The sequence below is a fragment of the Nicotiana attenuata genome, unplaced genomic scaffold (genome assembly GCF_001879085.1).
Source record: "Nicotiana attenuata strain UT unplaced genomic scaffold, NIATTr2, whole genome shotgun sequence".
Lineage (NCBI taxonomy): Eukaryota > Viridiplantae > Streptophyta > Magnoliopsida > Solanales > Solanaceae > Nicotiana > Nicotiana attenuata.
The window spans coordinates 48530-61628 of NW_017673756.1; the positions used below are offsets into that span (position 1 = coordinate 48530).

At 37.3% G+C, this 13099-nt stretch overlaps 2 protein-coding genes across 2 annotated transcripts; one reads left to right on the forward strand and one right to left on the reverse strand.

The window, feature by feature from the left end:
• Positions 1-622: 622 nt before the first annotated feature.
• Positions 623-5115, forward strand: LOC109217183 (FRIGIDA-like protein 3). Its single transcript, XM_019381407.1, has 4 exons — positions 623-806; positions 1958-3013; positions 4123-4295; positions 4518-5115. The coding sequence occupies exons 2-4, from the start codon at positions 1969-1971 to the stop codon at positions 4935-4937; spliced, it is 1638 nt and encodes a 545-aa protein (XP_019236952.1). The 5' UTR covers positions 623-806; positions 1958-1968; the 3' UTR covers positions 4938-5115.
• A 5638-nt stretch (positions 5116-10753) lies between these two features.
• On the reverse strand, positions 10754-11683 carry LOC109217184 (putidaredoxin-like). Its single transcript, XM_019381409.1, has one exon. The coding sequence runs from the start codon at positions 11595-11597 to the stop codon at positions 11106-11108; it is 492 nt and encodes a 163-aa protein (XP_019236954.1). The 5' UTR covers positions 11598-11683; the 3' UTR covers positions 10754-11105.
• Positions 11684-13099: the final 1416 nt, after the last annotated feature.

The following is a 13099-nucleotide window of genomic DNA, read 5'->3' on the forward strand; positions in this document are numbered from 1 at the left end:
GTCGTCATAATTAGGGCTGTGCACGGATTGGATCGGATCGGATTTAGTACATTTCGGATTCGGATTTCGGATTCTAGAAAATGCAATCCGATTCCGATCCGAATTATATCGGATCGGATTTTAAAGTTTGGATCGGATTGGATTTCGGATTGTATTATTATGCCTCAAAGTTGCAAACTAATATGTATTTTCTTTGTAAAAGAGGTAATACATTAAGAAAAATTCATGTTTATGCAATTATGAGAGTACTATGATGCCAATATAGCTAAATCTAGCAATTGTAAAGGTAATTACTTGGAGGAAGATGTAAAGGAAGTACTGACTATCCGAAATTAAAGTGTAGTATTTATACATTGCCTAATAATTCCGAATTTTAAATCGGATCGGATTAAAATATATCAATCCGAATGTCCGAAATCCGAAATTTTAATAAACAAAATCCGAAATCCGAAATTGAATAGATCGATTCAAATTTCGAATATCCGATCCGAATGAACAACCCTTGTCATAATATCTTGGTGTGTCAATAGCAAAATGGAGAGTGTTTAAGGGAAAAAGCAAAGTGAAGAGAGTGTGTGTGTGCGTGCTTTATGTAGTGTGTCTGCATGTGTGTGAGTGGTATATGTCAGAAGCTGTCGTAAATAGCAGTCGTCAACATTCTTCTTTTCTCTCTCTTACTTTCCTCTTTTCTCTCTCTCTCTCTTAGGGATTCGCTCGCAACCATAAAACCCTCAGCCACCCAAAAATGGCCTAATTTCTCCGGCGAAATTCCCGCCGCCGACACTTCATTTCTCACCGCCAGTACTGTAAGCTCTCTCACTTTGAATTTCTCTTTCTTTTTCAGTCACTTTCTCACCAAGTATCTTCAGATCAAGTCTTTGCTTGTCAATGAATTGCTTTTTTTAGCTGTAATTTACAAAAATTGTTGAAAATTTACTGCTTTATGTGCTCATTTGGGCTCCGCAATCTTGCAATTAGCTTTGTTATTCGTTTCATTTTGGTGATTTTGGACATTCTTTCTTTTGCTGTGATCTGGATATTATTGTTTGGCGTTTGGTGAAATTTGAGTGCAATATTTCGCTGGTATGTTGCGACCGGCTCTCTTTGGCTCTGCTTAGTGTAGTAATTGAAGTGCTTCATGTTAATTTCTGTGCCTTTTCTTCTTCTTCTTCTTCTTCTTCTTCTTCTTATTATTATTATTATTATTATTATTATTATTATTATTATTTTATTTTTTTGCATCGTTAAAAGTTGAGTTTTTTTTAAAAAAAAAAAAACTTTTTCATTATTGTGTCCATTATTTGCGGAGAATCTTTCTACTCTTTGAAGACTTGTGTGTTAGTATGGATAACTAGGAGGTTTTTGCTCTCTGAGTCCCATTTTATGTGTTAGGCTTTCCTTTTTAGTCTGTCCCGAAAAGAATAATATACCTTTTTATATTTAGAAATAACATAACTTTAAAATTTTCATTTTTCACTTGATGATATGATTTATGTCCATAGAAATGTTTGTGACATGTTTTAGACTACAAGTTCCAAAGATCTTTCTTTCTTAAACTCCATGGTCAATCAAACACCACCACATAAAATGAGATGGAAGAAGTATTTTCTATACATACAAGTTATTTATCAGTGCTAAAATGGTATTGGACTGAATAGAACGGAATTGGTATAGAGAATTCACATAATTGATATTCTAGCTCTAATACCAAAACCAATTTTGAACCATTTGTTTGTTTCTTTATTATTCTTTGATCGATAATATGTTACCTTTAAATTCAGAGGTATGGGAATAGATATCAATTATCATCTCTGTCAATAAATTGTCTGGAGTTTATGCTGCAAAGTGTAGAATAAAATTTTTGGCATTCTTTCAGTTCACAAAAGTAGAAGCTTTTTGTTGCTTCATACATTTTATCTCTTAAACTTTTCATACTGAAGTTTGATATCATTTTAAGGAATTTCTACCATGGATGATACACAATCAGTTACGACACTGATGGACTCCACAACCTCGAAGATACAGCAGCTACAGAAAGCATTTGCTGAGTTGGAAAGTCATCGTGCTGTTACGCTAAACCTGAAATGGAAGCAACTTGAAGAGCATTTTCATGGGCTTGAGAAGTCCTTGAAGAGGCGTTTCACTGAACTGGAAGATCAAGAGAAGGAGTTTGAAACAAAAATAGTTCAATCTAGAAAGATTTTGGAGAAGCGTCAAGCAGCTGTTATCTCGAAGGAGCAAGCTTCACTTGAGAGCCTCCAAGAGAAAAGAGATGCAGCAGTTTCTGCCATTACTAAAGCTCTGGAGAAGCATAGGAAGCCGTATTCTGTGGAACCTTCTTGTGAGGTGCAAGGTGGGCCGTCTATGTTTGAAGCAAAGCCCCTTGATTTCATACCACTTGAGAATAATAATACAGAGGATCATATCAAGCCTTTTAAGAATGATGTTGGGGAAGTCAAGTTTTATCCAGAGTTAGTGAAGTTATGCCAAGATATGGACTCAGAAGGCCTTCACAAATTTATATCAGACAATCGCAAGAACCTGGCTGCAGTAAGGGAAGAAATTCCACCTGCTTTAAGAGCTGCTGTTGATCCTGCCTTTTTGGTTCTGGACTCGCTCAAGGGTTTCTACCCATCAGAAGTGTCAATTTCAGATGCTAAAAAAGATGCAAATCTTTTAGGTCTTCGCCGGACTTGTATTATGCTGATGGAATGCCTTAGCATTTTATTAACGACCCTGGAAGTGGATTCTAGCTCAAGTTTAATATCAGGAAGTGTAAAGGAACGTGCAAAAGCAATTGCTAAGGAGTGGAAACCAAAGCTAGATGAGCTTGATGCTGATGCAAATAATGGGAATTCCTTGGAGGCTCATGCATTCTTACAGCTTCTAGCTACCTTTGGTATTAACTCCAACTTTAACCAGGAAGACCTGTACAAGCTGATACCCATGGTTTCTCGTCGTCGCCAAACAGCTGATCTCTGTCGTTCACTTGGACTGTCTGAGAGAATGCCAGGTTGGTTTTTGCAAATACCTGAGTCAATGGTTTTGAGGATTTTATATTCTTATATTTTTGAAGACTTCCTCAAAAACTCTAGCCTCTTTTTTTATTTTTGTTTCCGTTTTATTTTTCTTCTCTCTCTTTTCTGCGTTCTTTGACTGGCCAAAAGGTATCGTTATTTGGAAAAGTTAAAATCAATGTATTTCAGTTCTGTCTACACAGTTGAAGATTCTTAGATTCTTAGAGTGTTGTAGGCCTTATCGAGATTGATTTGGACTCCGCATGCTTACGTGAAGTTTGCCTCTAAATGGGACTAAATGGGAGATGCCAATAAGCGTTAAATCTCCCGTCTAGTATTCTGAGTCACTTCATCTTTCTAGTTTCATATGTTACTTCCTCAGTTCGTCTACTCCAATCTTATTCTAGTCTTGTAGGTTTTTATGAGGGGTTTCAGTTTGATAAATTTCAGATAGAAATTAGAGACAAATTGTGATAGATCTTAAAAGTTAGTTGAAGTACATGTTACAAACTTATGCAGTTTAAAACAAAAAATTGTTGTGTTTTGACACTATGGAAGCAAACTAGGACAATCTCTTTGGTGATAGAGGAAGTCAAAAAACTCTCTCCTGTTAGGATTGCCTAAGATTTCGTTGAACTCTTTTTCTTGGACATTGAAAATTAGGTACATGCCCTAAGAATTGCTGGTGCGATTCATCTTGTTGTCTAGTAGCTAGTGTATGATATATTCCTCTTCGTGTCATAGTACTAAGCTTAATGTATCATTAACCAAAAGGCTTTCTAATTTTGGGAAAAAATCGTATTGACCTGGTAAGAATTTGTTTGTTGATAAGTTGCATTATAATCTACTTTTATTCCTCTCTTATTCTTCTTCCTTTAATGGTTTGGAAAGTTGTGCAACCTCATGTCATGCCCCAAGAGATGTACATGTAACACACAGACACACACATCTAACACTGTATCACAGTGCTGGGAGATAATTGCCTATTCTTAGCCTTTTACTACCGTGGAGAAGTATTTCCTGTCATCTGCTGGATATGGGTCTAGGAGTTCAGGTCGGCTCATATTCTTCAGATTCTAACCCATTTATTTGCTTTCTGCTACAGGTGTTATTAACGTGTTGGTTAATAATGGAAGGCATATAGATGCTGTTAATCTAGCTTTTGCTTTCCAGCTGACCGACCAGTTTTCACCTGTTTCTGTGCTAAAATCCTACTTGAATGAAGCAAGCAAAGCATCTTCACCTGTCAAATCTGGAAATGCATCACCTACTCCACAGGTTTTTACTCTGCGCTTTGGTATATTTTGAAATGCACAAATTTTACTGTATTGTTCTTTGTGTGCAAGAATTCCTTTCTCCTCTAGTTCCCTTGGATTTGTCGAACAAATGCTGGTCAGCTGGAGTTATGCAGCCGATACAGTTACCTCTCCTTAATGAGAATTTCTTTTCGAAAGCAACTCTTTCTACATACCAACAATAAAAATGTCTTCTTTGTTCCAGAATGATGTCAATGAGAAGCAGCTAACTGCACTGAAGGCTGTGATTAAATGCATCGAAGAACATAAGCTTGAGGCGCAATACCCTGTGGATCCTCTCCAGAAAAGGGTTCTCCAGCTGGAGAAAGAAAAGGCCGACAAGAAAAGGGCAACTGAAGTTGCGAAACCTCAACCCAAGAGACCTTGTGCCAATTGTGTAGGAAATGGAGCAGCTCGAGTCGCTAACGTTGCCACTGACAAGAACTTCTATGCTAGTAGAATGACCGATAGGTATCCTCAATACATGTATGACCGACCATATGCTTACCCCCTACCAACCGACACCCACGTCCCATCATTCCTTGGTACCCCCTACAGCCTTCCTCCTGGGCATGGCAACTTCTTTGGAAATGGCTACCATTACCAGGCTACTTACCTGCACTGATCAGTTAACTTTGCTAAAGATCCTTTTAGCTGTTAGTGTTAACCCTTTGCTTAACTAGTACTGAAGTAGCCTTGTTAACTTTTATTCTGATGTAACAGCTGATACTGTGGTCTTTTAATATATGCAGTATGCACTGTCGTTTATGTTATTATAAACATATTTCTCGGTCATTTCTTGATATTTGGTTCTTCTCATATGCTGCTTGTTAGAAGTCAACAGAGGACGGAAAAAATGTTGGAGGCAGTCAATTTACACAGAGCAATTAAAAAACTTTTCTCTAATACGGTGGATATAACTTAATTTTAAGGTAATATAAAGTGGTAAATTTTATTATTTTCCAGTTGTTCTACTACGTCATATTTTTTATATAATTATATGCTGAATCTCCTTAGTTAAATTCCTGCTCCATCCCTGCTAAATGACAAGGCCCCAGGTATAAGAACTCTACCTTAGAACCACGAATTTGTGAGCAGATGATATTTTTGGCCTACTCATGATGCCCTTCATTTCCCTCTACTACTCTCTGATGCATCTTTTGTTACATTTCAAGACCCCTTAATTCAGACCACAGGATATGTAACAAAACTTGCCAAATGGCCACTGCTTCTTCCACCATGGCCAGTCACTTCAAGAGCAGCTTTACTTCTTCTTTAACCATAAGATGTCTTGTCAGTCCCATGGGCATTAATGGTGCACTTTTTAAAGTCTTCCTTTCAACAAGAAAATCTTTGCTTCACCATCAAGGCTGTCTCAAAAAAGGTGTTTGATATGATGACAAGTCAGAAATTCTTGGTTCAAAATATATAGTATATATTTGAAGAGGTTGAGATTGAAACTAAAGGTAGTTCGGAGATTAACGGACCCTTAAGAACAAGAAAGAGTGGAGACTATGCAACGAGCTAAAGATTCCAACAAGTGAAACAAAGTCTAACTTCAAAATTGGTTATGGTTTTTGAATGAGAATTATAGCCCTTGAAATCTATTAAAAAAAAAAAAATGAAAAGTCCAATTTATCGACTATTGAGAGCAAACCCGTAAATAGATGACTATGAGTAGTTCAAGTGCTAAGAAAGTCTTGAGTGATTTTATGGTGTGCCTCACACAACTGGCATTAGTTGTGTGAGGCTTTTTTTTTATTTCACAACTGTGGTCCCAACACAGTTGTGAAACAAAAAAGAGGCCTCACACAACTAGCGTCAGTTGTGTGAGGCACAAAATAAAAAAATTCGAAAAAATGGAGTATGGATGTTGTATATTTGTTCAGGGCCGGCTCTAATGTGTTGAGTAGCCAGGCTTGTGCCTTAGGCCCCCAAATTTTGGGGGCTCTATTTTTAAAAAAATAATGGGTTTATATGTATTTAAAAAATAATATTTAGTACTTTTAACACAAAAGTAGAGTTTTTAATATAGAAGGAAAGAAAGCTCTTTAGATACATAAATAAAGTAATAATTTGACTTACTTAAACATGGGTAGATAAATAGTTTTCCCAACGTTTCAATTTTCCACTTCTTACTCCTTCATTAGATAACGTGTGAAAATTTTACTCTCCCTTTCTTAATTTGTCCAAGTCAATCTTTCTTTTCCGGATTTCTTCATATTTCAGGAACCCCTACATATTTTCTGTCTTTCTCTTTAATATTCTCACTCACCTTCTTTCTCCAAGAAATTTAAGCTTCCAATAGTTCTATACTTCTATTACTCTATAAAATTATATCTAAAATTAACAATATCTCAAAAAAGTTTAAATGAGTTGGCAGTATTATCAATTAAAAATGAATTATTAGAAAAAATCGACTATAAAAAAATTTATTAACACTTTGTATCTCAAAAAGTTAGAAAAATAGACTTTAAATAAAGACATATATTATAACGTTCTTTTAAAAATTTAAGCCTCATATAATCAACAGTTTCCAATAAGCTGGCTATATACCAATCCGTATTCAATGATCAACTAGGACGAAGTTACCAATATTGCGTAATGTTCAGAATTTGTAAAGCTGAAAGAACAAAAGCACAAACGAGTTTTATATACAAGCAAGCTTGCACAAACCTCAACTATTCCTTGGAGTACCCGCTAAAGACGATAACTTCACTCAACAATGCTTAGACGGATGAAAGAAAATATCCAAGTTGTATTTTGTCTCCGCTAGAATTTGAACGCTAATCTTCTATGATTTTCATCCACTCCATTGATCGTAGACACACCCTTGAGATGAATATGAACTTGTGTTCTAGTCTTGAGTGGTTATTCTTGTTTCTTTTGGCCATAAAAAGCTGAGAGTCTTATCAGAAAAAACTTCTTTACTTCTTCACGTAGGGGTAAGGTCTACGTACACACTACCCTCCCCAGACCCCACCTGTGGGATTATACTAGGTATGCTGTTGTTTTTGGCCATAAAAAAAAATTCTGTTGCATCCTTCAAACTGCAGATTTCCACTTTAAAATGCTCCACCATCGACAATCAGAAAGGATCTAGAATGCATCATGTATCTATAGTGATCTACACTCAATCAAAGAACTAGAATGCATCTTCTTAATAGAAGATTCAGGCTAGTGAACCTGTAAGCACCAATTCATGTGCTTGTGGCCGCCTTATTCTGTCACCCGTCATAAGTCAGCATCAGCAAATATCTTGTGGTTCCTCGATGTTTAGCCCGTCTGGGCATTAAAAGAGAACATCTTGCTTATCTCATCTCCTTCATTCAATTGGAACATTCACTTTTTTATCATCTATTCCCAGTGCATACAGTATCTCCAAACTGCTGGGTTCGATTCATCTTTCCTTGTTTACAACTCACAAACTCGACTCACATCTTGAAGCAAGAGAATCCCAAGTACTTTCAATTCATTCAAAACCTTTTTAGATCAGATTACTCGTATGAGAAATGCCGTTAAACCATCCGACACAGCAAACAAATGAAATAGGTAATCCTGCCGCTTTTTGGCATGTCCATCACCCAAAGTCAATAAAAACGACATTCACTTTGACCAATATTTTTTCCAATCTGTGCAAATGGCTATGAAGGTGGACAAAATTCAAACAGTCCGAGCCAACAGCCCAGGAAGACAGAACCTACACTTGATGGCTAGTTCTAACTGTAAGGGGATTGCTAGAACGAGTCAAGCAAAAAAGGGAAATGCTCAACTATGGAGCTAGACGGTGCTTACGCTTTTCAATGCCCACCTCCTCCCAAAGAGTCTGCATATTAGCAATCTTAGCAAATGGAGAAATGAATGACCAGACAAACAGATACAATAAAGCACTCTGGAAAATGAGGTGGAGAATTTAAAAATGACAGAGGATTACAAGCAACATTTTTTGGTATAACATCTGTTAGCCACTCCAAAAGTGGATACTAAGAAAGGACGATTATGTACTGCTTTTTTTCCCTGGCATAAGTTGCATGAACCTTATATCTCATAAGTTGCATGAACCTTATATCTCAATCAACCCTCAATCACCAAGATTTCAAAGATGAAGCACATATACAACCCCACAAGTTTGCATGGACACATAAGACAGTTCCTAATAATATATGTGCACCGACTTCAACTGCTTATGCCATTTATAAGGATGACGTACATGGTGTCCAAGAAAGTAATATACCTCCTTCTTGATCCCCCTTGGTTATATAATAGAGATGCTCATCATTGGAGCAAAAGCAACACCAATAAATATTTGTTTGGCACCGAGAAAGTTCTCTTGAAGCCCATGCCGATGGAAGAAATCCAGAAATATAGCAAGGCGAAGCCAAAGGCCATAACTTAACTAAATTTGCAAACTACGAAGCAATTGGAAGTAGCAACAGGTAGGAAAAACATGGTGTATGCCCTAACTGCTTAGGAATCTAAACTATCGACCACCATGATAAAAGACCTTATTACTGACCATGTTCAGAAGACAACTTAGAAGATAGCATAGCTCCTCCAATACCGATTAGTACAGAACATGTTGAAATTGTTGAGTCTAGACAATCAAATTTCATACATGTATTGGAGAATATCAGAGGCTTTTTTGTCCAGGGAGACAGCCATACCTCAGACCCCACTTGGAAAGCTGGTCAGGAGCTACAAAGCTCTGCCCAGATATATGTGATAAGTACTTTGCTATCATTCATCAGGGTCAAGCTCAAAATGTATAAAGGTTTTAGTGAATTATCAGAGTTTCTCTTTACGCCAAGAAAGGCAGCACGGACTTGCTATATAACTAGGCAACACGTCAATCTGTTAATATAGGAAGCAGCTTATTTTTGTTTAATGTTCTAGGAGTAAAGTTTATACTTCTTGATATTAGAATCTTATTAGAAGTTTGGGTTCTTCAGAACTTTAGCCAACTCTCCTCGTAGAGTGTATTTAGAAAATGACTCACGTGATTATTCATCACCGATGTCTTTCTTGCTCCTGCTCCATGTCACTTGTTTCAATCATGTAGACATCAATTAATAGTGGTGGTGTCTGGACCAACATGCACACCTCGACTATTCCACTGTTGCCTGTATTGTTCCATCAGCATATGTAATCGGTAACTCTATCTATCTAGGCTTATGCAGATGGGCAGAAAGTAACCTAACCTTTTTTTACCTCTGTCAAGATCCGGACTCTAACATGTAGATGTTGTCGACCTTTCACTGCTCAAATTTTTTTTCGAACAACATTCCCTATCTCATTCCCCACATTCTATGGTTACTATCCACATATACTAATGCCCAGCCGAACACCAGTTAATGTTCTGAAATAATTTTCCATCGTAAATATTTTCTGAAGACAGACATGTCCGTTATTGCAGCACTCTCTTCTCTTAAAGCTTTCGTAGTGCTTATTGCTTACTCAGTTGCATCATAGTTGTCGCTTTACTTCTTTCATAAAGGCTATATTTCCTTTTCTTTTAACGCTTTCATATACCAATTAATTCATTTTTTGCACAGGTATGTAATTTCCACCCACCATAGAAGATTTTGCGCAATCACTCATTAAGAGATAATTGTAAATAGCTAAGTTTGGAAGGTTTTAGCAAAGATCATGTTGATATTGGTTATCAAATACTACTATTGCAGATGAATGGGAATTATCGCCCTTTGATTTGCATAATAAGGCTTCAGAGCTCTCTTTTATCGCAAAGATCTCTACCAAGAAACAGAATTAAACAGATACTTTCTTTTTCACTTATATATATCAAAACCCTCTTGATTGGAGAGTAATCTACAAAGGCTTCTATGTACAAGGGCCAAGTAGGAGATTATGAATTTAAAGCAACTTTGGGTAGATATAGTCTGAACTAGCTGATACTAATTCCTAAGAAATATCTTTGGGGTCACTAATGCCAAAGCCGACTTCTAACAATTAAACTGTTGTGAACTCAGTACACATGTAACCCCAATAACAAAAAGTATCTTTATCTGGAGTTCTATCAATTCATTCTCTACACATATATATAACAGATTTTGTTATATAGCATTGGTGAGCAAACATCAATAAGTGAAATCTTGAAGTCTTTCTTGCCCCCGGGATTATTTTTGCTACTTCAAGCATTTTGTTCTTGAGCCTATTAACAGTTTCAGGGGTGCGCTCATCATCACCAAGTTCCGAAACATGCACTAGTTAGCCCTCGGATAATTCTTGGTTCCACATATTGTACTTAGTGAAATAACAACACTGATAGAATACAATCACCACAAGTGACATCCACATCGAGGGATTATTCTCTTGACCTTGGGCAACAAAGGTGTATTGATTTTAAATTGAAAACGTTCTTATCAAATTCAACATACCCATTACTTTATCAAGTACTTCAGCAAACACATCCTCATAAAGACATAAACTCGAAAACCTTCAAAGTATGTGATTGCATAGGAGCTATACAGAAAAATCCAACAGGAACTGAAATACATTAATATCAGGCAACCAAAGTTGCTAACTTTCAGACAATGTTGACATGTCATGTCACACGAAATATTCAAAACATTATCAAGTACCATAATGCTCCGCAAATTATTATCTCATAACACTAAAATTTCATTGCTCAAAACCTTACACATCATGTCACACAAAATATCCAAAACATGATCACCAGATGTCAAACCGAAAATTAACGCTCCGCAAATTATTATCTGAAAACACTAAAATCTCATTGCTCGAAACCTTACAGAAATTTCCAGTGCAACTTTACTTACGGAATATCCCAAGGTTTAGGTTCAGGAATAGCAACAACCATACCTTGAAGCTCGGGCGAAAGCACAACCTGACAACCAAGCCTCGAATGCTTATTCAAAACCCTAGCCCTAGAATTCCTCTTCAGTACATACTGCTCGTCATACGTGGCCGGTGGAAGCTTCTCGAGCCATTCCTGAGCAATGTGAACCTCACATTCAGCGGAACAAGCGTCAATGTCTTCGAGTCGGTGCGAATCCGGGTCAATTAACCCGTGATTCGTTAGGGCTTTGAGTAGTGTTTGACCCGAAAGCCCAATGATTTCGCGTTTGTGGCCGTCTGGGTCCACGGCGGAGAGCTTGACGATCCGATCAGCGACTTTGGCGGAGGCGGAGCGGGAGGGGGATGATGATGTGGCGGAAGAGCGAGTGATTGAGGCTCTGAAGGTGGAGGAAAGAGATGGGTTTCGGACGATTTGCGAGGCGAATCTTTGTAGATTAGCGATCGCCATTTCTGAGGGTTGGGAATTGTTAGGATTGTGAGGGCTCTTGAATACTACAGGCAGAGGTGGCTATTTTTTTTTTCTTTATTGGGGTTGTTATACATATTTCAATTTTTTTTTGGCGAAATAAATAAACCGTCCATTTAAATTATTTAAATTATCCTTAATAAATTACACTTGCCTAAAAAACCAATTAAAAAGTGACACGTATCATTCTGATTAAAAAAAAAAGACCATCTGAACCCTTCTGCTCGCCCAACCTAGCTAGCTCAAGATTTAATCAAATTTTAAGGGGTTTTGTGTTTAACTGTACGCATTTCGCAGTAATAAGATCCCGAAACTTCCCTCTTTCTTCACCTGAAAGTGCAACACAGCAGCTACAATGGAAGCTGCTAGCGTTTACGGTTCTCAATTGCTTTTTTTCCTCCGAACTGGCGCCGACAATGATGGAGGAATTCGCTATTTTTTCCTCCCGAAACTTTCTGTTATTGCTAATTTCTTAAATCCTAAAGCTTTAATATCTTCTCGTACTAATTGAGAGAAACTTTTCAGCTCAAAACAAAACCCCTTTTTCATTCTCCACCGTTTATTTCTAAAATTTTTTCTTGCTTTCTTATTCAAATATTTGTATTTTGTATATGGTCAAAATCGGGGCTACCCGATTTCACTATTTGATCAAAACAAGGACGTTGCATCGAAGAGCTAAGGCGTCGAGTTCAAGATCGAGGTCGGTATCAATCGAAGCCAGGGGAGATAGACTTCGAGTAACATATGGGATAGCTTAGTAACGGGAAGAGCGAGATATCCGTGATTGGCCGAGGATCGTGGCGTGAATCTCGAAACGGACCAAATCAGAAGCGGTTGATTAGCTGTTTACAATATTTCCTTCTGTAATTAGAGACATACCATAATTAGGTTTCCTCTACTATATAAAGAGGAGTTGCAATCATTTGTAGGCATCATTATTCACTGAAACAAAAGCAATATAGCTCTTTTTTTCTGACTCGTACTCTTGTTCATCAATTTATTTAATCTTTACTGTTCTTATACTGTCATCACCTCGAGGGTATTTTAATTCAAGGCTGAAGCTCTATTTGCATACTGGTTTGGATTATTTACAGATCAATTCTACCTCTCATTTTCTTAATTAACAATTGGTATTGGATGAAATCACATATCCTTAAAACCACATAATAAATTTAATTATTACCCAAATTTTAGGGTAAACAGTTTGGCGCCCACCGTGGGACTACGGATAATAGTGATTATTCAATACTAATTCCGATAACACACACTACTTTACGCTTGTTCTTGTCAAGTATTTTTATTTTCAGGATAAAACATGTCAAGCTCTCAAGCAGCTCCCACTCATACAAACACCAACCTTGGTCTTCATGGAGAAAACGATAATGTAGCCGCCCCAGGGATCGAAATGCCTCAGGTGGGCCATGAGAGAGTACCAATCGCGGACCCCATCGATTTCAGTTCGCATGTCGCCCTAAATGCAAATC